The 27,933-nt window shown below is 40.0% G+C and overlaps 2 protein-coding genes across 2 annotated transcripts in view; one reads left to right on the forward strand and one right to left on the reverse strand.

Moving 5' to 3' along the window:
- KIF15 (kinesin family member 15) overlaps positions 1-19,571 on the reverse strand; it is a 63,510-nt gene extending 43,939 nt beyond the window's left edge. Inside the window, exons 1-7 of the mRNA XM_052642525.1 lie at positions 19,553-19,571; positions 12,758-12,800; positions 12,081-12,264; positions 9,085-9,161; positions 5,729-5,766; positions 2,189-2,286; positions 723-902 (exon numbers count right to left, since the gene is read on the reverse strand). Of these exons, the coding sequence (XP_052498485.1) occupies positions 723-902; positions 2,189-2,286; positions 5,729-5,766; positions 9,085-9,161; positions 12,081-12,264; positions 12,758-12,800; positions 19,553-19,571 (639 nt within the window). The remainder of the gene's footprint in view (positions 1-722; positions 903-2,188; positions 2,287-5,728; positions 5,767-9,084; positions 9,162-12,080; positions 12,265-12,757; positions 12,801-19,552) is intronic.
- Positions 19,572-19,787: 216 nt separating this feature from the next.
- On the forward strand, positions 19,788-27,906 carry KIAA1143 (KIAA1143 ortholog). The gene is made up of 3 exons (XM_052644208.1): positions 19,788-19,939; positions 23,868-24,012; positions 27,289-27,906. Exons 1-3 carry the CDS (start codon positions 19,832-19,834, stop codon positions 27,504-27,506), a joined length of 471 nt encoding a protein of 156 aa, XP_052500168.1. The 5' UTR covers positions 19,788-19,831; the 3' UTR covers positions 27,507-27,906.
- The last annotated feature ends 27 nt before the right edge of the window (positions 27,907-27,933 follow it).

Consider the following 27,933-nt stretch of genomic DNA (forward strand, 5'->3'; position numbering starts at 1 on the left):
GGTCGGTCGGTCGGTCGGTTCAGTTGCTCAGTCGTGTCTGACTCTTTGCAACCCCAGAAATTAGTAGCTTACCTTAAAAAGCAGATAAAAAATTAAATGAAATAATATATACAAAGAAGTTAGTATAGGCTTCAACACATATACTCAATGAATAGAGCTGTTATAACCCTATTAACCAGTCACAGCATAAAAATGAAATTGTTTATACCTTTTATTTTTTGGTTAATTAATTCATGCTTCCTTTTCATAACACCAAATACTGTACATTAAAGATCAGATAAATAATGACATTTACACAGCTGCAAAGAGAAAGAGCAATCCTCACTCAAACATGAGACAAATTTCAAAATACTATTAGCTTAAAAAAAGTGTGGGACTTCCATGTGGTCCAGCAGTTAAGACTCTGCACTCCCCATGCAAGAGGCCCAGGTTCAATCCTTGGTCAGGGAACTAGATTCTGCATACCACAACTAAGACCCGGTGAGACAGATAGACAGATAGTGAATGAATGGAATGAACAATACCAAACTAACCCAAAATCAAGGGGTCAAACATCTATTTTAACAAACGGGAAATTTATAAAATATGGTCATACTCTTTTTTTCTTTCCTTCTCATGAACATCCTGGCTGTGGCTTTACAAAATATCTTTAGTAACACAGTTCTTTCTTTCTTCACAGCACGCTATGCTGTCTGTGGAGCAAATCATTCAAAGTAGGGTACCTGATAGGCTTCAGCCGCTGAGGTCACCACCTGTTCTACTGCACCAACAACGAAGACCCCCTTCTTAATGTGCTCCCTTATGTACAGTCCAGCTGATGCAGAGTCCAGCAGGTCATAGATGTGCTCATTGTAGATCTCAATAAATGAACACTTACAAAGAAAACTCTTTCCAACTCCAGCCTGTAAAAGAGAAGCCTGGTTTAGTGATATTGTTTTCATGAGTTCATCCCTACCTTTCATGAGCACTCATCTTTCACTCACTTCACAACATATAAATTTCCTACAATATTATCCTTTACACGATACAAGATACTTAAAAGTCAGTTTTAAAACATAGGTTACTAGTTTCAACACATCATTAACAGTTTTAAGCAGCATCAAATCGTGGTCCCAGGAGCCCTGACGTTTCCAACAGTACCTCGGAACCAAGATAGGGAACTAGGACTTAAGCATGCTGAATGGGGAATTCCATTTTTTGCTTAATTGAGGTATAATTGATATAGAGCATTACACTAGTTTCAGGCATACAACACAATGATTTGATATTTGTATATACTCCAAAATGATCATAAGTCTAGTTAACATCCATCACCATACATAGTTACATAACTTCTTTTTCCTTGTGATGAAAATAGCAATTCCATTTTCACCTGTCATATACTGGACTTCCTCATAAGTGTATCTCAATCAACTGTTATATTTTCCAAATGACAGAAAATAAGGCATTTTAAAAGTCTCTCTTACAAAAAATAAACAAATAAAAAGCCTTGCTATAGGATTTTTAACCACAGAAATGCATGTCACTAAATCTAATTCACTGGCACGTAATATGCTTGTCTAACTGCAATGGTAAGAGACAGTTTCTGCAAAGGAGTTAAGTGGTAACTCAATGTTATATATCAGTCTCCCTGGCACATAGGTAGTAGAATACAGAACACTAATGGCTCTTAAGCCTGGAATTCACTAAGGTAACGATGCACAATAAAGAGAATGGCCCAATCTGGGAGCTAATGCAAAATGGAAGCCCACGTAGCCAGAACGACAGAGCCACACCATGTGTGAAGCAAGATCATGGTCAGATGGTAGCGGGTAAAGCAGGTAAAGATGGCCCGTTACTACTGTCAGCCTAGGTGCAGGTAGGTGACATGGCTTTATGAATCTGTTTTCCTCAGTTAAGATTTTCTTTACACTTTCTCTTCTGTAAAATCTGAGTGTCTAAGAAGCACTACTTTCTACTTTCTTTTAATGTCAGGTCAAGGATGATTCATGTTTTATAGACTAAAAACCTTGAGAAATAGAAAACTCAGAATCCTTAATTTTATCTTGAGAACCGAAGGATTTTTTTATACCACTCTAGCCTAAACACGTGTAGATGACCAATTATACCCCTCCATGTATCATGAACTATTAACTACTCAAAAGTAGATATTGCATAGAATTCTCTTTATTTTTACAATAAGTTTTACCTTCTCTTTTTCGTGTTCAATTAAGGAAAACAAATATTCAAAACTTCGAGGGATTACTCCTCTCAGATTATGAGAAAAATTATCAGATTCAGATGGTCCTAAAGAAAAACATAAAAACACAGATATGTAACTGCTGATTTTTATTCTGTAACAGGAGTCCTTCAAAATGGCAACAGTGAAAGACAATTTAACAGACGATACATTGTATAATCAGTTTCTTCTGGGCTCCCAAGCAAGTTAATTTGTGGTAAGAGATGGCATAAGAGAACCAATCAACAGGTGCATGATAGTCACTAAGCCATTTGAAAAAGCAGCTGTTGTTTGATAAATTTAAAAATCCATTGAAGTCCCAAGCTTGAAATGTTTCCTTCTGCAGATATCAAAATCAGCAGAAATAACAAGCAATTATACTTTACTGTTGCATAAGACAGTCAGCCATCTCGGATGACCTTTATATACTGGCAGTGTGGCCACGAGCTCATTAAATACTTAATCTCTTTGAGGTTTTCACTATAAAATGGAGATAACAATGGAAATAACTATCTCACAGGGTATAAAAATTAGCATTAGCTAGCATTCTCTTAATTGGGCAATAAAAGCCAGGGTGGTAACAAAGATACTGTAGGAATACATCACAAGATTTCTATACAGAGAAACTGAAGAGGAATCCTACCCTTATTTTGTTAACACTGGAGAAAGGGGGAAATGTAGTAGATATGTAAGTAGTTAGGAGTTTTTGGAATATTAATTCAAACAAGCTATATTTAGCAGAAAAAATTATATAGCTGCTGCTGCTAAGTCACTTCAGTTGTGTCCGACTCTGTGTGACCCCATAGACGGCAGCCCACGAGGCTCCCCCGTCTCTACAAGTTACTGTACGTATTAGTTAATTACACCTTAGAGACCACAGTAACTAAGAAAATGCTGGTGTATGCAAGAAAGCTACAGAAAATAAATTTTAAAATATTATCATCTTGATGTGCTATATCTAAAATATATTAAATGGACCTTACAAACTGCACCTTAAATATATGTGTGTGTGTGTATATATACATATGTATATAAACACAAACAGTAGAAAAATGGAAGAACATAGAAGACAGAATATTAGAGTATGCGCAGATAATTTTTTAACATTTTCCTGCTAAATTCTATACAAAGATATTCAGCACACTCATTACAGTTACCTTATTCTTGCCTAGTCTCCTGACTTAGCTCGCAGCCCTCCTTCTGCTCTAACCCCTTCTTATAGTCTCTACTCCATTCAGCTGCCTGAGTAGTACTTTCAATTTAACTTCATTTCGTGCAATGCTTCTTAAAAACAAACAAACAACAAACCTTCCCATGACTTCACATCCCCTCATAAAAAAAATCCAAAATCCATGACTTGCCCTCTGGCTACAGTTCCAACCTGCCCCTAATTCTGGAAAATTCCACTCTAGCCCCATGTGTCTTCTTGCTGTTCCCTGAATACTTTTCAGCATACTCCCAAATCGGGGCTTGCCTGTGAATCTGCAGGGACAGCCCCTCTGCAGAAGATTCTTCTCCTATAGTCTCAAGGTTCCTTCTCATTTCATTCAGTAAGTCTCTTTATTATTTTTTTTCTTTAGCCATGGACTTTATTGTCTGAATATTTCCAATTATTATTCTATACACAAACGTTAATGTCTTACAAAACTCTGTATTCCATATTGCTAGGTCACTTCACTCTTCATTTTATGTCACATTTCCATCAAGAACTATTTCCCCAAATCACAATCTGCCTGATTGTGTGTTGTTGTTGTTCAGTTGCTAAGTTGTATACAACTCTGTGACGCCACAGACTAGCCACCAGGCTCATCTGTCCATGAGATTTTCCAGGCAAGAATGCTGGAGTGGGTTGCCATTTCCTTCTCCACAGTAAGTCTCTTCAAATGTCACCCCAAGAGGCCTCTCTGATTCACCAACTAAAACAGTACCCCCTGCTCCTTTTTATCCCCTTATTTTTCTTCACAGCACTTATTACTGCTGCTGTCTAGTCACTAAGTCATGTCCAACTCTGCAACTCCATGGGCTGTAGCCCACAGGATCCTCTGTCCTTGGGATTTCCCAGACAAGAATACTGCAGTGGGTTGCCAGTTCCTCTTCCAGAGGATCTTCCTGACCCAAGGACTGAACCTGCATCTCCTGCTCAGCAGGCAGATTCTTTACCAATGAGCCACTAGGGAAGCCCATAGTACTCATTACCTCTGGCTTAAGTACTAGATATTTATTTGCTTTCAATTGTACATCCCCCCCATGAGAATTATAAGCTCCAAGAGAGCCTTGACATTGCCTTCTGTTTGAACAGACCACCAGAGCCTTGAAGAGTGCCTGGCATATTTTAGTACTCATTTATATGTATGTTGCTGTAATTTCGGAGAAAGGAAGACTTTTTTTTACTAAAACTTACAATTCAGAAACCATTAAAAATTCAACCTGAAATTCAACCATATAAAAATAAACATTTTGGCATAAGAAAAACTTATGTAAGCCAACAGAAAAAAAACTAGAGAAAAATCTGTCATTTGTATCATAGAAAGAGCTAATCTATTTTATGAATCCCCACAAATGAGTAAGAAAATGATAAGCTAATTTTTAAATAAGAAAAACAGCTTGAATGTGCATTTAACAGAGAGGCTATTTAAATGTTCAATAAATGTATAAAAGGTGGTCAGTGGAAATCAAGGAAGTGCAAATAAAAACACAATGAGACAGTACCACACACACTCCAGAACAACTCAATTTTTTAAAAGGACAATATGAAGTGTGGACATGTGCATGCAGCACTGGGAAATTCCACGCTGACACATCTCTATCATGGCCCTACCTACAAACGCTGGACGTACACATACTATGAGCCAGCAAGCCCACTCCCAGAAGTTTACAGTTCAACAGAAATGAATTTTAAAAGACACATACAAGGAAAAAATGTCCATAACACCATTATTCATGGGGTCTAAAACTCTCTAGCAACAGCAGAATGGAAAATGTGGTCTATTCATACAATCATATATTATACAGGAATGGAAATAAACTATACTACATGCAATAACATGAGTGAATCTCAGAAACTTCATGCTGACAGAAAGACTCCAGACATAAAAGAGCAAACACTGTAAAATGTCATTCACAGACGTGCAAAAGCAAGCGAGACTAGTGACGACAGAAGTCAGAGCAATACAGGCACCATGGGGGGAGTGGGAGCAGCTACTGACTAAGGGTCTGGGTCAGAAGAGTGGTTATACGGGTATATAAATATGCAAAGATTCATTAAGCCCTCTTCAAAAGTTGTTAGTTAAGCACATATTCTGTGCTAAGCTTTGACCTGGAAACAGCCAATAACACAGATTTCACTATTATATAATGGAAGTCGTAATCTGACAAGAACGTGGGAAATGACCCTTATTTCATGAGTTCAACATCATACACAGAAAGTATGACTTTCCAAAAAACATGCTAAGTTCTGTTATCACAAAAGAGTAGACTAACCCAGTAAATGTTAATCTCTAGTTTACTTACCCATCATGGTAAATGTTTTCCCTGAACCAGTCTGTCCACTGTAAAAAAGAATGTTTTATATATTATTTTCAAACATGAAACTTAGAAGACTACCTAATTTTAATACAGTCTACTAGTATATACATTTTCCCCACAAAGAACTAATTTTCTTTCTTTCTTGAAATTTATACCAGGTAAAAAGTGAATGATCCATTTTCTTTCTCTCTTATTCTACTACTAAGAGCTAACTACTCTGAATTGTCTGATTAGTCCTTACAGAGTATACAAACACAGCCATCAGAGTTTTCATTTAATTTTTATTTACAAAATTGGAATGATGTTATTCATACTTCTTTGCAATCTGTTTTTTTCCCCTCTTAATTTCATTTCAGACATTTTTCTACATGGGTAAATAGAAATCTACCTCTTTATGTTTAATGGCTATGTAGTACTCCATGAATGTATCATAATTTATTGAACCAGAACCAACTGGATTTTTTTCCTAATTTTTTTCTGTTCTAAATAACGCCACAATTCTCCTAAATTCTACCTTTAAAAGATACTAAGATATGGTCATACTAAAAATAAAACAATTAAAAACAACCTTATGCTATAGGCTTATTTTGGGTAGTGTCATAATTTCTCAGGTACCCTGAGAAACAGGGGTAACAAACAAAATACAAAAATAAAAATTTAAGTTGAATATGGTTGTCAGTTAGGATGATAAATGTGTTTAGCTTGGATTCATAGCACAAACATAAAATTTTGAGTTTACTTTTTGGTTCAATGCCCCAAGAGCTAGAAAACAGCATAATCTACCTGTTTATCTATTTCTTTTGGAAGCAGGTTGGAAATAAGTTCTTTAGTTAACTCAGAATGAGAAACGGATATTGCTGAGTGCCCTACTTGAAAGTGAAGGGGACACTGTTAACAATAACTTTAGGAACTTCCTTGGCAGTTGAGTGGCTACGACTCCATGCTTCCAGTTCTGGGAGCTCACGTTCGATCCCTGGTCAGGAAACAAGATCCCACATGTCGCAACCAACAACTGGTGTGGCCAAATATATTAAATAAATAAATATTTTTAAAAATAGCTCATGAACCAGTAAGTATGCTCATTCAACCAATAAATCAATGCTCACTTCTCTCCATGTACTTCTCCTTTCTACCCTCAACTACCAAATGTAATTTTCAAAGTAAATACTATGATTAGTATGCCTACAGGAAACACTTTGAAGATACATAATCTCTGGTTACTGGGGATTTCATTTTTGAGCTTTACCACTTAAAATATTCTGTGAGAAAGAATCCTTTCTTCTCTTGAGAAGAAATATGAGAAAATGGTTAAGTGCTTCACTGATGAAGAGAGAACGTTTAGTTCTGCGGAACACAACTGAAAAGCAAGCATGAAAGGCAAAGGGAAATTTTCAAGGAAGAAAGTGTGTGCAAGATGAACCCAAGCTTCAGACTTCTGGATTTTTATTTACTTTTATTTTGAGCCTATTAAGGATAAACCAAGGGTACATATACACACACAACAATCAGCTATTCAAAATGAACTATATAATTCACTAAATTCACTACATTCTATTAAAAACTTCTGGTTCTAGACAAAATTAGGAAGTCTGTTTCTAGAAGAAAAGGAAAATATAATTATAAAATTCACCTTGTATACCTGCCAAGATTGTCAGCTTACATGCTAATATTAAATATAGAGCAATATTTGAAGGCTGTCAATACTTAGAAATTCACAATCATTGTGCACTTAATTTATTTTGGCTGCACTGAGGGGTCTACAGGATCTTAGTTCCCTTTCCCCGGAGAAGGCAATGGCACCCCACTCTGGTACTCTTGCCTGGAAAATCCCATGGACAGAGGAGCCTGGTAGGCTGCAGTCAATGGGGTCACTAAGAGTCGGACACGACTGAGTGACTTCACTTTCACTTTTCATTTTCATGCATTGGAGAAGGAAATGGCAACCCGCTCCAGTGTTCTTGTCTAAAGAATCCCAGGGATGAGGGAGCCTGGTGGGCTGCCATCTATGGGGTCACACAGAGTTGGACACGACTGAAGTGACTTAGCAGCAGCAGCAGTTCCCTTTCCCAGGCCACTGCAGTGAAAGCACCAAGTCTAAATAACAGGCCCACCAGGGAATTCCCATCATTATGCACTTTCAATATATGTCTTGAAGACAGTTTGATAGTTTCTTATACTATAGGACCCAGCAACTGTATCTGTAGGTATTTACTCAAGTGATTTGAAAACTTATGTTCACATAAAACCCAATATTCGAATCTTTGTACTAACTTATTCATAATCACTAAAAACTGGAAGCAATCAGAGAAAGACAAAAAGAAAGAAAAAGCTATTGATGCATGCAACAACACAGAAAAATCCCAAATACACTTTACCAAACAAAATAGCCAGATCCAAAAGGCTACATATTGCGTGATTTCTTTGGAAAAGGCAAAACAACAGCAATGGAAAATATATTAGCGTATCCAGCTGTTGGGAGAAAAAGAAGTGGTTGACTATGAATGCAAGAGGAACTTTGAAGGGAAAGGGACTGTTCTCTTTAGGAGGCATGCCAAAAACATGACTCTGCAACTGTCAATACACTATATAGCCATACATCACAAAGGGTGACTAATAAACAACCAAAACACATCAAACTAGGATGTCAGAGACTCCAGGATGAAATGCATCTAACTGAATTACAAGTTCATGACACACTGAATTGAAGGCAGTAGGCAGAAAAGGAGCTGACCTAAGTTGACAAAATGAGGTTTTGATTAGAAATTGTAGTCCTTGGGGAAAAAAAGGGTCTGTGCGTTAACAATGTACTCAGTAAAATTGTTTCTCACAGGGATCCAGGCTAACAATTTGGAAACTGCTTTACATGTGTACTGGGGCTGAACAAATAAATAAACGGATGATAGCAGTAGGAATCCAGGTTTCTGTCGCCCAGGAAGTTACAGATAAAAAAGGAAGGAAGGTTAGAATGAACCCACGTCAATTCTCAACCCTTGGATTAGTCAGACATCAGCATGAACTCAAGTTTAGCTTACTGTATATATTCAAAAGAAACAGACAGGAACAAAAACAATTGTAGATATGTCTCCACACATGACTCAGTGTATGTGCATATATTACCAAGCTCTGTCTCCCTAGATGGCCTAGAAGCAAAACACAGTCCTGCTGGCACCTTTATTTTAGCTCAGAGAGCCTTGTTGGACTTCTGACTCACAAAACTATAAGATAATAAATCTGTGTTGTTTCAAGCCACTAAGTATGTGGTCATTTGTTACAGCAGCCATAGGGAACAAATAGAAGCACTTACTATCGTAACCTTGTATAAGAACACAGGGACAACTTACTAGGCAAAGATGGTACCATTGTAACCACTCATGCAAGACTCCACAATGCCTTTGGCCACAGTTGAGAACATAGACTCCTATAAATGTAAGCACCAAATATGTTAACATTTTACAAAAATAAAAAATTTTCCCTAAACGACATTCTAAAATATAATAAAACTTGTGTGTAAATTGTCATTTGCAATGTGAAAATTATATCCACTATACAAAAAAAGGCTAAAATATCTAAGATGATAAAACTGTAAACATAATTATATCCATTAATCTGCTACACAATTATAGATTTAAACCCCACATCTAGACTTTATATAGAAATTAGCATGTTGCACACAATATTATACTGGTATTAGCATAAAATACATACCCCTATATGTTCTTCAGTACTTTTCCCACAAACTTTTATCTGATTTTTACTTTCATTTTTATATACAAGTAGATGGATCATTAGAAAAGACCCTAATGCTGGGGAAGACTGAAGCTGGGAGAGGGGGACAACAGAGCATGAGATGGTTGGATGACGTCACTGACTCAATGGACATGAGTTTGAGCAAACTCCGGGAGATGGTGAAGGGCAGGGAAGCCCTGCGGGCTGCAGTTCATGGGGTCGCAAAGAGCTGGACACGCCTGAGTGACTGTACAACAACAGATGCACTTGTATTAACAAGGCAAGAATTCAGACACCTGCACTGTCCAGTGTTAGTAGCCATGAGTCACATATGGCTACAGAGCACCTGAAATGTGTCTAGTTCAATTTCAGATGTGTTGTAAATATAAAACAATCATCAGTTTTGAAAGGTTGAACATGAAAAAAAGAATGGAAAATATCTCATTAATAACTTGCTTTATGTTCATTACATGTCGAAATGTATTTTAGGTATACAAGGTCAAATAAGATATAGAATTAAAATTAATTTTACCCATTTCTTTTTAATTTTTTAAAGATGTAGTTACTAGGGAATTCCTTGGTGGTCCAGTGGTTAGGACTCGGTGTTCTCACTTCTGAGGGCCCAGGTTCGACCCTGGCCAGGGAACTAAGATCCTGCAAGGTGTGCAGAACAGCCAAAAATGCAGCTATTAAAAAATTTTAAATTATTAATATATATGTGACTCACTTTCTATTTCCATTTTTCAGACATGTCCTAGATGAAAAAAGACCTAAAAATCTATGTCTCACCAAAAATGCAAATCATGTGTATTATAAGAGAACAATCAATATGTGTGCTGTCCAATGCAATAAACATTAGCCATATGTGGCTATTAAAGTCAGGTCCTCAGACACACTATTCGTATTTCACATGTAGCTAGGACATCTGAGAAACTAATAATCTGAAAAGGTGAGTTTTAAATTTTAATTAATCTTAATTAAACGTAAACAACCATGTGTGGCTAGAGGCCAATGGAATGGACAGCACAGATACAGAACATTTCCATCACCACAGAAAGTTCCAGTGAACAGTGCTGACTAGATTTTAACCAAATTGTTCTTAGTTAGCAAAAGTTATTGAAAGCATAGCAATTATTTTTTGGCTGTGCCCTGTAGCATGTGGGGAATCTTAGTTCCCCCACGAGGGACCAAACCCATGCACCGTGCAATGGAAGTGAAGAATCTTAACCACTGGACCATCAAGGAAGTCCCAACACCATGGTAATCTTACATCGATCACTCTCTAAGTGGTTTTAGTTGTTAAGTCATATCCAACTCATTTGCAACCCCATGAACTGTAGCCCACCAGGCTCCTCTGTCCATGGGATTCTCCAGGCAAGAATACTGGAGTGGGATGCCATTTCCTTCTCCAGGGGATCTTCCCAACCAAGGGATAGAAACCACGTCTCCTGCTTGGCAGGCAGATTCTTTACCAGTGAGCCGTGTGGGAAGCCCTTGAATGTCTGTATCCTCCCTAAAATTCCCACGTTGAAATAGTAAGCCCCAGTGTGACGGTATTTGGAGATGGGGTCCTTGGGAAGTAATTAATCATGAGTGGAGCCCTCATGATCCAGTATGGACACACCTTGGAGATACTGGAGGTTCATTTCCAGACGAGCTCAATTAAGTGAATACAGCAGCAAAGCGAGTCACATCAACTCTTTGGTTTTCCAGTCCACATCGAAGTTAAACTCATACTACACTACAGTCTATTCAGTGTGGGACAGATTATTTCTAAGAAGACAATGTATATGTCTTAATATAAAAATACTTTACTGCTAAAAAATGCCAAGAGTTACAACAGTAACATCAAAGATTCCTGATCACACATCACCATAACAAATATATAGTTCCAAAGGATATGGGGTTGCAAAGGAAAAAGAATGAAATATTTCAAGAAATATTGACCACAGTGTGACACAGGGACATGAAGTGAGCAATGCTATTGGGAAATGATGGTAATGGAGCTGCTCAATGCAGAGCTGCCACAAACCTTCAATTGTGTATAAATAAACCCAGTATCTGCAAAGTGCAATAAAACAAGGTATGCCTGAGTTCCCTTGTAGCAAGACACACAGAATTCTCTTTCCACCACATAAGGACACAGTGGAAGGAAGCTGTCTACAATCTAGAAAGTCCTCCTCACAAGACACTGGATCTCCGGCACTTGCTCTTGGATTTCCCAACCCCCAGAACTCTGAGAAATAAATGTTTACTGTTTAAACCACCCAGTCTCCTATTTGTGTAACAGCAGCCAGAACTAAAATATTCTTCTTAAACTAGGCAGTTCAATTTTACTTATCAATCATCCAGGGGTTCTCAAAAGTATACCTTCAATAACCTCCATCACTGGTTGGAGAGGGAAAGTAAAACAGGCTTGCCATTCTGTTGCAAACTTTGAAGGAGCCAGAAAAATATTTAATAAAATTAAATCTAAAATGCTAATGGAATATGTGAGCTTCCTTACTTATCTGAGATCTACCAAACTGATGAAATCAGAAATGAAATTCTCCCAAGTAACAGAATCTTGTATGCTCCAAATGAAAAGTGGAGCTCCCCAAATTATCATTACCTGAGTGGTGTCCATGTTGGCCACATGATCAAACACGAAGGTCTTAGGCTCAGGGTTGGAGTGCAGCCGGAGAGTCGTAGAAGAGAGCACAGATAAGCATAAGTTTTGCTCTGCATCAGCTGATCCAGAAGCCTCTGTAGGTGGGCGTATTCGAACGAAAACTTTGATAGCATCACCTTCATTACTAAAGACAAAAGACATAGCAGCTCAATTTACAGGAGAAAAAGAATCTGAGCCTCCTATTGCCTCTAGTGTTCCTGTATCAAGTTTCCCCAACAAGCCCAAAATCTGTCAATTGACACTGACCTCTTTTCAAGAGTCGCACATGGCCCAAACCCTTTACTGATCTATAACTTCCTCCAATCTCTTCACAATTGCCATTTTCAAGACTTTACTCCTTGAAACTAACTGAAAGGTAGTTCCAAACTCTGATTATCTCTGGTTTCCATCTTAAAAGCAATAATAAACTAAGTCATTCTAAAGGAGAACTATGTTACTGATTCTATCTTTTAACCTGGAAGGTGAGGAGACAGGGCTAGAGAGGAGACATGATTTTTCTGTATTTCCAAGTAGCTGAACACTGAAACAAGGATCCCTTACTTACTATGCTAAACGGTTGTTTTTGGAATACTACATTCTTAATTCTTTTGGCCTCATTCTTAATTTTTTTTCCTTACCTTGGTTGGTTAGACTGACAGTTTGTCACATTGCGTAACTCAGCTAGAAAAAAAGATAAGAAGTCATTAAAGATTTTTTAGAGTGCAACATAAAAACCCCATTCTTCTAGCCTGTTCTCCAGTTGCTCACACTCATCAGTCTCCAGGCTCCCTGGCATGGGCATGACAGGGGACAGACCTCGATCTTCCTATCTATTCTAACTGTGAGCAGACGAGTTAAGCGGTCCCTGAAGAAAGTGAACCAAGAATGGCTTTCTCAACATAAAAGAACTCATTGTGGCTTAAGCTATTTTGTGATCTAATCCTGGCCCAATGTTTGCCCTTCAACAGGTCTCAGTAATTAATGATCTTAAGGGAGGGATAATTAATTACCTCAGCAGGAGGGCCAAGAGGAGCTTCTCCACGTTCAAGGTCAGGAGGGGCAGCTATGAGAAGATACACTTAGTCCAAGGTAAGGAGCAGTGGCTGTGCTTTGCTGGAGCAGCCGTGAAGAGATACCCCACATCCAAGGTAAGAGAAACCCAAGTAAGACGGTAGGTGTTGTGAGAGGCATCAGAGGGCAGACACACAAACCATAATCACAGAAAACTAGTCAATCTAATCACATGGACCACAGCCTTGTCTAACTCAATGAAACTAAGCCATGCCGTGTGGGGCTACCCAAGCAAGATGGGTGGGTCATGGTGGAAGGTCGGACAGAATGTGGTCCACTAGAGAAGGGAATGGCAAACCACTTCAGTACTCTTGCCTTGATAACCCCATGAACACTATGGAAAGGCAAAATGATAAGATACTGAAAGAGGAACTCCCCAGGTCGGTAGGTGCCCAATATGCTACTGGAGATCAGTGGAGAAATAACTCCAGAAAGAATGAAGGGATGGAGCCAAAGCAAAAACAATACCCAGCTGATGGATGTGACTGGTGATAGAAGCAAGGTCCGATGCTGTAAAGGGCAAAACTGCACAGGAACCTGGAATGTTAGGTCCATGAATCAAGGCAAATTGGAAGAGGTCAAACAGGAGATGGCAAGAGTGAACGTAGACATTCTAGGAATCAGCAAACTAAAATGGACTGGAATGAGTGAATTTAACTCAGATGACCATTATATCTACTACTGCGGGCAGGAATCCCTGAGAAGAAATGGAGTAACCATCATGGTCAACAAAAGAGTCCGAAATGCAGTACTTGGATGCAATCTCAAAAACAACAGAATGATCTCTGTTCATTTCCAAGGCAAATCATTCAGTACCACAGGAATCCAAGTCTATGCCCCAACCAGTAACGCTGAAGAAGCTGAAGTTGAATGGTTCTCCGAAGACCTATAAGACCTTTTAGAACTAACACCCAAAAATGATGTCCTTTTCATTATAGGGGACTGGAATGCAAAAGTAGCAAGTCAAGAAACACCTGGAGTAACAGGCAAATTTGGCCTTGGAATATGGAATGAAGCAAGGCAAAGGCTAGAGTTTTGTCAAGAGAACGCACTGGTCATAGCAAACACCCTCTTCCAACAACACAAGAGAAGACTCTACACATGGACATCACCAGATGGTCAACACCAAAGTCAGATTGATTATATTCTTTTCAGCCAAAGATGGAGAAGCTCTATACAGTCAGCAAAAACAAGACCGCTGACTGTGGCTCAGATCATGAACTCCTTATTGCCAAATTCACACTTAAATTGAAGAAAGTAGGGAAAACCACTAGACCATTCAGGTATGACCTAAATCAAATTCCTTTATGATTATACAGTAGAAGTGAGAAATAGATTTAAGGGCCTAGATCTGATAGACAAGAGTGCCTGATGAACTATGGACAGAGGTTCGTGACACTGTACAGGAGACAGGGATTAAGACCATCCTCATGGAAAAGAAATGCAAAAAAAGCAAAATGGCTGTCTGGGAGGCCTTACAAATAGCTGTGAAAAGAAGAGAAGCGAAAAGCAAAGGAGAAAAAGAAAGATACAAGCATCTGAATGCAGAGTTACAAGAATAGCAAGGAGCAATAAGAAAGACTTCCTCAGTGATCAATGCAAAGAAACAGAGGAAAACAACAGAATGTGAAAGACTAGAGATCTTTTTAAGAAAATTAGAGATACCAAAGGAACATTTCATGCAAAGATGGGCTCAATAAAGGACAGAAATGGTATGGACCTAGCAGAAGGTATGAGGAGGAGGTGGCAAGAACACACAGAAGAACTGTACAAAAAAGAGCTTCACGACCTAGATAATCATGATGGTGTGATCACTCACCTAGAGCCAGACATCATGTAATGTGAAGTCAAGTGGGCCTTAGAAAGTATCCCTACAAACAAAGCTAGTGGAGGTGATGGAATTCCAGTTGAGCTATTTCAAAGCCTGGAAGATGATGCTGTGAAAGTGCTGCACTCAATATGCCAGCAAATTCGGAAAACTCAGCAGTGGCCACAGGACTGGAAAAGGTCAGTTTTCATTCCAATCCCAAAGAAAGGCAATGCCAAAGAATGCTCAAACCACTGCACAATTGCACTCATGTGCTCACATGCTAGTAAAGTAATGCTCAAAATTCTCCAAGCCAGGCTTCAACGAACAAACAGTGTGCAGTGGCCCAGTTCCTGGAAATCTCCCCCCTTTCTGTGAAGTAACTGAAATAATCCTCCCACTCAACAGGCTATGAAATTACCCTGCCCATAAAAACTAACCACATGCCACATTTCAAGGCCCCTCACCTTCTGAGATGGTCCACACTCCATTTGTGGAGTGTGCTTATATTTAAATAAATTCAATTCTTACCTATCACTTTGTCTCTCACTGAATCCTTTCTGTGACAAGGTATCAAGAACCTGAGCTTCATTAAGTCCTAAGACCAGGTAAGTGATCACAGACAATAAAATTCAAATTCACATGGAAAAAAAATCAAAGAGTATCAAGTTACAGCAATCATATAATTATAAAAAAAGAAAAAAAAGTAGAAATGTCTGTTTTCTCCTGTTTATTTTTTAACAAAAATGTATATAATAATATGTATAAAAGGTATCAGGCTTCCCAGGAGGCGCCAGTGGTAAAGAACCTGCGGGAGATGCAAGAGAAGTGGGTTCGATCCCTATCAGGAAGATTCCCCCGAGAAGTATTCTTCACTTCACTCCAGATCCCCACTGGATCCCATGGGGATCCCCAAAATCCCCACTCCTGTATTCTTGCCTGGAAAATCCCATGGACAGAGGAGTCTGGCAGGCTACAGTTGGTAGGTTGCAAACCGTCAGACACTACTGAAGCAATTTAGCACAGCATATAAAGAATCATAAGCCTTTGTCTGTGTGGATCACAACAAACTGTGGAAAATTCTTCAAGAGATGGGAATACCAGACCACCTGACCTGCCTCCTGAGAAATCTGTATGCAGGTCAAGAAGCAACAGTTAGAACTGGACATGGAACAACAGACTGGTTCCAAATCAGGAAAGGAGTACGTCAAGGCTGTATATTGTCACCCTGCTTATTTAACTTATATGCAGAGTACGTCATGAGCAATGCTAGACTGGATGAAGCACAAGCTGGAATTAAGATTTCTGGGAAAAACATCAATAACCTCAGATATGTAGATGACACCACCCTTATGACAGAAAGTGAAGAACTAAAAAGCCTCTTGATGAAAGTAAAAGAGAGTGAAAAAGTTGGCTTAAAGCTCAACATTCAGAAAACGAAGATCATGGCATCTGGTCCCATCACTTCATGGCAAATAGATGGGGAAAAAGAGGCAACAGTGACAGACTTTATTTTTTAGGCTCCAAAATCACTGCAGATGGTTACTACAGCCATGAAATTAAAGGATGCTTGCTCCTTGGAAGAAAAGCTATGACCAACCTAGACAGCATATTAAAAAGCAGACATTACTTTGCCAACTGGTCAAAGCTAGTCCGTCTAGTCAAAGCTATGGTTTTTCCAATAGCCACGTATGGATGTGAGAGTTGGACTATAAAGAAAGCTGAGCGCTGAAGAATTGATGAACTATGGTGTTGGAGAAGACTCTTGAGAGTCCCTTGGAAAGCAAGGAGATCCAACCAGTCCATCCTAAAGGAAATTAGTCCTGAATATTCATTGGAAGGACAGATGCTAAAGCTGAAACTCCTGTACTTTGGCCACCTGATGCAAGGAACTGACTCATTGGAAAAGACCCTGATGCTGGGAAAGATTGAAGTTAGGAGGAGAAGCAGATGACAGAGGATGAGATGGTTGGATGGCATTACCAACTCAATGGACATGAGTTTGAGTAAGCTCTGGGAGCTGGCGATGGACAGAGAAGCCTGGCGTGCTGCAGTCCATGGGGTCGCAAACAATCAGACAAGACTGAGCGACTGAACTGATAAGGTATCATTGGATGTATAACATATAGAAACGAACTATGTGTATATTTGCCAAAATATCACAAAGAAGGTGCGTAGGAACAAACCTGTAATAGACTAACAAAATGAATAAGATGTAAAGCAACATACTGTTGAGTTTGTAACAATACATGTTAATGTGTTTAACAGCAATACCAGGCATTCCCTTGCAGACCAGTGGGTAGGACTCTGGGCTCTCACTACAGTGGCTGGGGTTCTATCCCTGGTCAGGGAACTAACATCCCACAAGACATTACAGCCAGATAATAACAATAACAATAATAACACCACCAAAAAAGAGGATAAAAGGGAATATATCTATGCAGGAGTAATGTTTATATCACTGGAATTAAGCTAGTATAAATCTGAAGCTAACGCTGTTAAAATGGATATGTTAAACCCTAGAGCAACCGTTAAACAAAAACACAGTGAATGAAGAACAGAGGAACATAAAAGACATGAGACACACAGAAAAAGCAAAGTAAAATGGCAGCTGTGAATCCAACCAAATCAATAACGACACGAGTAGATTAAACAACCCAATCAAAAGGCAAAGATTGTTCGACTATATACTGTCTTCAGGAAACACCCTTTAGATTCAAAGATACACTTTCACTTTGAGAGTGAAAGGATGAAAAAAAGATTATCTCATGCAAACAGCCATCATAAGAAAGTGGGAGCGGCCACACAAGTTTCGGACAAAATAGATTTTAAGACAAAGATACTAGAGATAAAGAGGAACTTTTTATAATGATAAAAGGGTCAAATCACCAGGAAAATAACACAGATAAAAACATATCTACCCAATAACAAAGAACCAAAATACAAGAACTGACAAGAAATGAACAGAAAACAGACAATTTTAGTTGGAGACTATTAATAGTTGGAGACTTCACCAATAATAGTTGGAGACTTCAACATGCCACTTTGAATAATGACTACAACTAGACGAGACAGCAAGCCAATTAGTTGTTGCTTAGGGTAGGTGGGGGAATGGGGAGGTAGAGGGTGAGAGCTCAAGGATGTGAGATTTTTTTGAGGTGATGAAAAGATTCTAAAATTGACTACAGTGATAGTTGCACATATCTGTAAATATATTAAAAACCACTGAATTTAACATTTTATATGAGAAACTATATGAGATAATACGTGATCTATCTCAATTATCTGCTAAAAAAATTCTTTTAAAGAGGTCAGAAATGAGTACTAAATCCAGTGAAACTGCAATGAGAAATCTGGTATCAGATCTGGTTTTAGGGAAAAACCATAAAAATACATCACTGGGACATCTAACAAACGTAAACTATGGGCTGTGGATTCGATAATATATTTTCCATTAAAGAAACAGTTGCTCTAATTATAGCACAGGCATCAATTCTCTTGCTTGAGTCCAGATTTATTGAACAAACACTGTGATTGTGCAGAAAGCACAATGAACATTTTGGTCCAATAATGTACCAATTTGTGCGCTAATATCGTCTGAATGCTGAAAATGTTGGAGGAAAACGAACATTTTAGATGGAAAAAGAGAGCATAATGATGTTTTAATGGTATGAGCGACCTAAAAAGTAAGTGAAACATATTAGAAAAGAATTACGATTGACAGCTAAAAGCATTAACGTTATTAGAAGACTCAAACACCAAAAATTCACCATTTCTTTCATCTTCTAACATCGCCTCCTTACCATTCATACCATTCACTAACATACATCAAGTTAGTCCAAAATCCAGTCCCTTGGCTTTAAAAACCAAGATTTCTTAAAGGGTTAGGCAATGTAAGAGGTGGGGCACGTAGCCAGGAACAGCAAAGGACAATGGAAGGTTTTATCAAAAGCAAAAACAACAGGCTCCCCTCCGTGAGAAAAAGGAAGAACTTCCAGGGGTCTCCTTGAGATTGTGAGGGATTGTGAGAATGTAAAGACACCACTGAATTCTGTGCTTTAAAAGTCTCCTATCTAAGAAGAGTCCACAGCGGACCTTCCAAAAGAGAACGAGGTGCATAGAACAATATAGTAGGTTCTCCCCTTCAGAAAAGTCAGTAATGTAGAATTAAGCAGAAAGTGGGGAGAGTGTGAGCCGACCCTCAAGTGAGGATACTAAAGAAGCAGCCCCGACTGGGACTGAGGAAGGGACCAGCGACGAATGGAAGGTCCGAGATCGGGAGAGAATAATCAGCACGTCGCTTAGGAGCGCCTGGATGACAGCTCTCCGTTTCGCTTTGCTGCTCAGCCCCAGTGCCTAAAACTGCGCCAGGCTCTTAGCGTGCGCCCAAAACACAGATGGGAAGACAGCTGTTCCATTAATGTACTGTCTTGGAGAGACAGAGACGCCAAACACCCTCCCTCGCCGTTCTGTGCGCTCCTGCCCTACACGGCCAGTAGGAAAGCTTGTACTTGTGGGAGGGAACGGGGTCACGAAGCTGGGGCTCCTCACTTACTTTTGCAGCCGGGCGCCATCGTGCCCTCAGCCCTCGGTCCCGAGACGTACGGAGCGACAGTACTCCCTTCCAGCCGCGCACTGCGCGGAGATTCCGCCCACTCAAGATGGCCGCGAATTTAAATTTGGCGCTCAGGTCCAACGTTGACGCCAGCATGGAGGCCGCCATGTTGCCCGGCCTTGGGTCAGGTGACGGGGCTATGTGACGTCACGAGTAGGCGCCGCCGCCTCGGTACATCCTCCAGGCGTCCGCGGAGGACTGTTTTCGCCCAGAGCAGCTATGAGCAAGCGGAACCAGGTGTCGTATGTGCGGCCAGCCGAGCCGGCCTTCCTGGCCCGCTTCAAGGAACGGGTCGGCTACAAGGAAGGGCCCACCGTAGAAACCAAGGTGAGCCCCGGCCTATCTGGTTACTGCAGAAACGCGGCCGGCTCCACTACTTTCGGCTTCTGCCTTGGAGGCCAAATACTGACGGGTCCCGCCTCCCACCCACGCTGGGCCTTCAGTCCGAGGGTCATCGGACCCCAAGCTGCTCCTCTTCAAACAACTACAGCCTCTTGCCCCCAGAAAGCTGTTGGTCGTTTTCACAGTGTTGCTGTATTCTGAAAATGACTTGACGCAGGTAAAACGCCCCATCCTTGGTAGATAGTACTTTAGGAACGATCATTTTTCTGTTTCTTCATTTTCACTTGCTCATTCCAAAACCTGTAGTTAACGCTGTAGGTAATAGTGTCGTCCCCCTGGGTTGGGAAGATCCCCTGGAGAAGGAAATGGCAACCCACTCCAGTACTCTTGCCTGGAAAATGCCATGGATGGAAGAGCCTGGTGGGCTACAGTCCATGGGGTCGCAAAGAGTTGGACACAACTGAGCGACTTCACTTTCTTTCTTTTTAATATCCTCTGACCTGCCTCTTGAGAAATCTGCATGCAGGTCAGGAAGCAACAGCTAGAACTGGACATGGAACAACAGACTGGTTCCAAATAGGAAAAGGAGTACGTAAGGCTGTATATTGTCACCCTGCTTATTTAACTTATGTGCAGAGTACATCATGAGAAACGCTGGACTGGAAGAAACACAAGCTGGAATCAAGATTGCCTGGAGAAATATCAATAACCTCAGATATGCCGATGACATCACCCTTATGGCAGAAAGTGAAGAGGAACTAAAAAGCTTCTTGATGAAAGTGAAAGTGGAGAGTGAAAAAGTTGGCTTAAAGCTCAACATTCAGAAAACGAAGATCGTGGCATCTGGTCCCATCACTTCATGGGAAATAGATGGGGAAGCAGTGTCAGACTTTATTTTTGGGGGCTCCAAAATCACTGCAGATGGTGACTGCAGCCATGAAATTAAAAGACACTTACTCCTTGGAAGAAAAGTTATGACCGACCTAGATAGCATAATCAAAAGCAGAGACATTACTTTGCCGACTAAAGTCCGTCTAATCAAGGCAATGATTTTTCCTGTGGTCATGTATGGATGTGAGAGTTGGACTGTGAAGAAGGCTGAGCACCGAAGAATTGATACTTTGAACTGTGGTGTTGGAGAAGACTCTTGAGAGTCCCTTGGACTGCAAGGAGATCCAACCAGTCCATTCTGAAGGAGATCAGCCCTGGGATTTCTTTAGAAGGAATGATGCTAAAGCTGAAACTCCAGTACTTTGGCCGCTTCATGCAAAGCGTTGACTCATTGGAAAAGACTCTGATGCTGGGAGGTATTAGGGGCAGGAGGAGAAGGGGACGACAGAGGATGAGCTGGCTGGATGGCATCACTGACTCGATGGACATGAATCTGAGTGAACTCCGGGAGTTGGTGATGGACAGGGAGTCCTGGTGTGCTGTGATTCATGGGGTCACAAAGAGTCGGACACGACTGAGCAACTGAAATGAACTGAACTGAAGCCTCGAATCTAGAACATCTTTAAGATGTCTTAAATCTACTTCTGTCCTTTGTTCTTACAAAAAAAAAAAGATGGAAAGCAAATACTTTTCATATCCTACATCTGAATAGGATCATGAGAGTCAATTTCTGTGCCTTCCCAAGCTCCTTCCTGAACTGATTCACATCAAATCTGCCCTATCTCTTCTAATAGAAAGAGACATGCCCTTACGCTTAAGACGTGTGGAGAAATAATTTAGCACTTTATCTAGCATTTGCAGTAAGACCCACTCCCTTGTCACCTAGTAGAACCCAAGATTGACTCAAGTGCAGTTAGTCCAGTGAGTATGTGTTAACCCCAGGCACTGGGCCAGACTCTGAAAGGACAAAGAGATGGATTTCCAGAATGCTATGTTCTTTAATTTTTAAATATTTATTTGACTGCATTGGGTCTTAACTGTGGGACGCAGGATCTTTGTTGTGGGATGCTAGCTTCTCTCTAGTTGTGGTTCTGAGCTCCAGGGTGCGCAGGCTCAGTAATTGCCTCTAGTGGGCTTAGTTGCCCTGCATGGCATATGGGATCTTAGTTCCCAGGCTAGGGATTGAACCCACATCCCCTTTGTTGGAAGGCAGATTCTTAACCACTGGACCACTAGGGAACTCCCTGCCATGTACTTAAACAGCTTCCTGCCTGCCTTATTGCAACCTTCACGGGTCACCATCTCAGTGAAGCCCTTTGAACCTCCCCCTCAACAGTTACTCCTCTGTTCTCTTCACTCTATCCATATCTTATCTGTAGTACTTACCATTCTGCATTGCAACTGCTTGCTCTCCTGTATATCTCCATCACTAAATCTAATTCAAGTATCTTAATCCATCTATATTTTCCTAGTACAGTGTCTGTGACCTCAACTAGTGTGTGAGAAGTTACAATGGTTAAATGACTGTGCTTATCATCCTGTTGGTCTTTCATCCTGTTGGTCAATGTTTCTTGTCTCTGCTGTTTGCCAGGCTCTGTGCCTTTAGATACAGAGAAGAAACACATACTGTGTTGCCTAGTAGAGTCAGGAAAACATTGATGACACGGTGTGGTACATGCTACCTGTGAGCCATAGACTATATGAAAAGAACAGGTGCGATCTCAAAAGCACTGCTGAAGGATTTGAGTCTAGAAGGCAGATTGATTAGGAGTTGGCCAGGGTCAGTGGGGCCTTCTAGGCCCTGGGAATTTACGCAGTGACAGGGGAGGCAGAGGAGCTAATATGTTCAGGGATCTGCAAAACTCAAACCTGTCTGGAGCCCAGAGGCTATGAGCATGGCAAGAAGATAAGACTGTGCTTATAGCTGTGGTTATTGACTCAGGCCAGATCCTGCAGGGCTTTGATGCCCTGTTTGGGGGACAAGGAAGGCTCTGTGAGAAGTGGACTAACCAGCTGTTTGAATACTGTGTGTGGAGTGTGCAAGCCTTGAAACCTAGCATTTCCATTCAGGGAATTCCATGTATAAGTTTGGAAAAGTGAACAAAAACATGCAAAAATTTTATCATAGTAGAAAAAACTACAAACCAAAATTTTTGCTCACAAAGAACTGATGAAATAAACCATGAGATAACCATATATAGAGTTAAATAATAGTAATTTTTAAAAATAGGTGATGCCATATGTATCTCAGGGTATTGTGCAAAGCGGTTTGTTTTTTCTTTGAATAAAAAAGTTGGGCAAGTGGAACTTTTATGGTGTCTGATATTTTTCTTAAAAATCTCAATTAGCCAAATGTTACCATGTGTTACTTGTGTAAAGTGAGTACATGGTTTCTGTTACATTATTCTCTGTACTTTTTTATGTTTGGGAATTTTAATAATTTAAAAAGAAAAAAGAAATCAAGTTATATAGTAGTATGTTTAGCGTCCTGTTTGTATACAAAATGTTTTCTATACCGCCACATTTTTATACACTTAGAACAGCTGATGGGATACCCACCAAACAAGCTGCTGGGAGGGAAGAAAGATGAGCAGAGAAGGAGGACCTTTTACTTGCCGTTTCCTGTACTTTGGTGGTGTTTTTTTGTTTGTTTGTTATACTTTGAGAAGAGCTGGAAGTGAAAAGGGTTGATGAAGAGCAGCGAGAACTGGCGCAGCCCAGCACTTCCCTGAGTAGACTGGGCATGGAACAGAGGGCCCCTGACATCAGGAACTGCAGGTTGGGGTCCTGCTGGGATGGAAACTGGTTCCCCTGGATAGGCACCCCAGAATAACTGGCAGGTGGACCTCTTCCCTACTCTGGCGAGGTTAGATTCTTAAGAGTTAACTTGAAAATTCACTGCCAAACACATTTAGTCAATAAGGTTACTCTTCTCACTCTACTGATTACAGTTTCTCACAGACAGTGGTTGTATTTAGTTCAGGGTCAGAACTAAATTTGTTGTGTTTGTGTTTTTTCCTAGAGAATCCAGCCTCAGCTCCCAGAAGAAGATGGTGATCACAGTGACAAAGAAGATGAACAGCCCCAAGTGGTGGTTTTAAAAAAGGGAGATCTGTCAGCTGAAGAAGTCATGAAAATTAAGGCGGAAATAAAGGCTGCCAAAGCAGGTATGTCTGAAAGTAAGCTGGTTTTCCCACCAATTTAACGTTAGGTATGAAATCATTTTATATAATGGTATGGTATGTTTGATATTTGTCCCAGCAATCTTGATTCCAGCTTGTGCTTCTTCCAGCCCAGCGTTTCTCATGATGTACTCTGCATATAAGTTAAATAAGCAGGGTGACAACATACAGCCTTGATGTACTCCTTTTCCTATTTGGAACCAGTCTGTTGTTCTATGTCCAGTTCTAACTGTTGCTTCCTGACCTGCATACAGGTTTCTCAAGAGGCAGGTGAGGTGGTCTGGTATTCCTATCTCTTTCAGAATTTTCCACAGTTTATTGTGATCCACACAGTCAAAGGCTTTGGCATAGTCAGTAAAGCAGAAATAGATGTTTTTCTGGAACTCTCTTGCTTTTTCGATGATCCAGTGGTTGTTGGGAATTTGATCTCTGGTTCTCCTGCCTTTTCTAAAACCAGCTTGAACATCTGGAAGTTCACGGTTCACATATTGCTGAAGCCTGGCTTGGAGAATTTTGAGCATTACTTTACTAGCATGTGAGCACATGAGTGCAATTGTGCAGTAGTTTGAGCATTCTTTGGCATTGCCTTTCTTTGGGATTGGAATGAAAACTGACCTTTTCCAGTCCTGTGGCCACTGCTGAGTTTTCCAAATTTGCTGGCATATTGAGTGCAGCACTTTCACAGCATCATCTTCCAGGATTTGAAATAGCTCAACTGGAATTCCGTCACCTCCACTAGCTTTGTTCATAGTGATGCTTTCTAAGGCCCTCTTGACTTCGCATTACATGATGTCTGGCTCTAGGTGAGTGATCACACCATCGTGATTATCTGGGTTGTGAAGCTCTTTTTTGTACAGTTCTTCTGTGTATTCTTGCCACCTCTTCTTAATATCTTCTGCTTCTGTTAGGTCCATACCATTTCTGTCCTTATTGAGCCCATCTTTGCATGAAATGTTCCCTTGGTATCTCTAATTTTCTTGAAGAGATCTCTAGTCTTTCCCATTCTGTTGTTTTCCTCTATTTCTTTGCATTGATCGCTGAGGAAGGCTTTCTTATCTTTCCTTTTTTGCATTTGTTTTCCATGGGGATGGTCTCCTGTCTCCTGTACAATGTCACGAACCTCTGTCCATAGTTCATCAGGCACTCTGTCTATCAGATCTAGTCCCTTAAGTCTGTTTCTCACTTCTACTGTATAATCATAAGGGATTTGATTTAGGTCATACCTGAATAGTCTAGTGGTTTTCCCTGCTTTCTTCAATTTAAGTCTGAATTTGGCAATAAGGAGTTCATGATCTGAGCCACAGGCAGCTCCCAGTCTTGTTTTTGCTGACTGTATAGAGCTTTTCTATCTTTGGCTGCAAAGAATATAATCAGTCTGATTTCGTTGTTGACCATCTGGTGATGTCCATGTGTAGAGTCTTCTCTTGTGTTGTTGGAAAAGGGTGTTTGCTATGACCAGTGCGTTCTCTTGGCAAAACTCTATTATCCTTTGCCCTGCTTCATTCCGTACTCCGAGGCCAAATTTTCCTGTTACTCCAGGTGTTTCTTGACTTCCTACTTTTGCATTTCAGTCCCCTATAATGAAAAGGACATCTTTTTGGGGTGTTAGTTCTAAAAGGTCTTATAGGTCTTCATAGAACCATTCAACTTCAGCTTCTTCAGTGTTACTGGTTGGGGCATAGGCTTGGATTACCATGATATTGAATGCTTTGCCTTGGAAATGAACAGAGATCATTCTGTCGTTTTTGAGATTGCATCCAAGTACTGCATTTTGGACTTTTTTTGCTTACCATGATGGCTACTCCATTTCTTCTAAGGGATTCCTGCCCACAGTAGTAGACATAATGGTCATCTGAGTTAAATTCACCCATTCCAGTCCATTTTAGTTCGCTGATTCCTAGAACGTCGACGTTCACTCTTGCCATCTCCTGTTTATTTGCCTTGATTCATGGACCTGACATTGCAGTTTCCTATGCAATGTTGCTCTTTACAACATCGGACCTTGCTTCTATCACCAGTCACATCCACAACTGAGTATTGTTTTTGCTTTGGCTCCATCCCTTCATTCTTTCTGGAGTTATTTCTCCACTGATCTCCAGTAGCATGTTGGGCACCTACTTACCCAGGCAGTTCCTTTCTCAGTATCCTATCATTTTGCCTTTTCATACTGTTCATGGGGTTCTCAAGGCAAGAATACTGAAGTGGTTTGCTGACCACTTCAGCAAGGAGGTTGAGGGCAGAATGAGAGGGATTGAGGGCAGAACGAGAAGGGGACGACAGAGGATGACATGGCTGGATGGCATCACTGACTCGATGGACATGAGTCTGAGTGAACTCCAGGAGTTAGTGATGGACAGGGAGGCCTGGCGTTTTGCGATTCATGGGGTCGCAAAGAGTCGGACACGAATGAGCGACTGAACTGAACTGATGGTATGTTTGAAGGAGATAGTCCTAGTTCAAATTTCATTTACCAGATTTGTGACTCTGAACAAGTTTTTTCACCTCTCAGTCTCAGTTACCTCATCAGTAAAATGGGGACAATAATTGTGCCCACCTTACTGGGTTGTTAAAAGGATTAAATGCAAATTTAAGTAAAAACATCCTGTTTTTTTTTTTTTTTTTTTAAATAGCTGGTTAGGTTTACACACTAGTCAGCAGAGGTCTATTTAGTGCCTGAAGTGTGGTATGCTATATAGCATTTTATTCATTATTTGTAAGTTTTTATTACATTGCTTTAGGAGGAGAAGTTTCAAACAATCACTTTTCAGAATACTTAAAAATACAGCATGATTATGTATAACCAGCAAGGACCTACTGTATAGCACAGTATTATCTGCCCAATGGTATGTGGCAGCCTGGATGAGAGGGGAGTTTGGTAGAGAATGGAAACATGTATATGTATGCCTGAGTCATTCTGCTGTCTGCCTGAAACTATCACAATATTGTTAATCAGCTGTACTCCAATATAAAATAAAAAGTTTAAAATATGTATATGTGTGTGTGTGTGTGTGTGTATCTCCTGATTGTTTTGAATTGTGGACTGCCAGTATTACAGTATACTTCAGTAAATGAGTTTTTATTAGGTTTTTTATTAAGTGACTGCATGTCTTGTGGGTACATAGCTAGAGGGAGCAGAGAACAGCCTGAATTGACTCAAGAACATCCATAAATACAGTATGAGATTTTCTTGCCATCTGACTCTCCAATAAAGTCAAAAATAATGAGAGAAAGAAAGTGTTTTAACTTTGTTTTTTGGTGCAGATGAAGAGCCAGCTTCAGCTGATGGAAGAATTATGTATCGAAAACCAGTCAAGCGTTCCTCAGATGAAAAATATGCAGGTTTATCAGCAAGCTCAAAAAAGAAAAAGACAAAAGAAGAAGATGAAAGAAATAAGCAGGACTCAGTTGAAAAGAGCTCACGAAAGCAGATCAAAAACAGTAGCCTCCTTTCTTTTGACAATGAAGATGAAAATGAATAAATACATATTATGGACTTCTTTAAGAATATATGGGATTTTTAAACAATAATATCTTTTTTCCTATTATAAAGTAATATAAGTTCATTGAAGAAAATTTAGAAAATTCAGAAAACATTCAGCAAGATAAAAACTGTATCTATCCATCAATACCCTTTTGACCTGAACTGCTAATTCTCTAACATTAACTACCACTAACATTTTATTTCCTGATGTTTGATGTGTGTGTATGTAAATTATATTTTTGTAACCAAATTTTTACTGTATTCTGTATGTTCTCTGTCCTGCTTCTCACTTGACATTGTACGTGAGCATTTTTCCAGGTCAGTAAAATTCAAAATCCTGACACTAATAACTACAGAGGATTTTGTAATTAAACAGCTCCCATGTTTTATCGTCCTCTTCAGCAGAACCTCACTTTGGATGAGGG

The sequence above is a fragment of the Budorcas taxicolor genome, chromosome 1 (genome assembly GCF_023091745.1).
Source record: "Budorcas taxicolor isolate Tak-1 chromosome 1, Takin1.1, whole genome shotgun sequence".
Taxonomy (NCBI): domain Eukaryota; kingdom Metazoa; phylum Chordata; class Mammalia; order Artiodactyla; family Bovidae; genus Budorcas; species Budorcas taxicolor.

What these genes read in the sequence shown, in the direction of transcription:
- KIAA1143 (XM_052644208.1), top strand. Translation starts at nt 19,832, where the DNA reads ATGAGCAAGCGGAACCAGGTGTCGTATGTGCGGCCAGCCGAGCCGGCC. An exon ending in GGCCCACCGTAGAAACCAAG is followed by an intron (nt 19,940 to 23,867) that starts GTGAGCCCCGGC and finishes GTTTTTTCCTAG; the next exon opens with AGAATCCAGCCTCAGCTCCC. An exon ending in AATAAAGGCTGCCAAAGCAG is followed by an intron (nt 24,013 to 27,288) that starts GTATGTCTGAAA and finishes TTTTTGGTGCAG; the next exon opens with ATGAAGAGCCAGCTTCAGCT.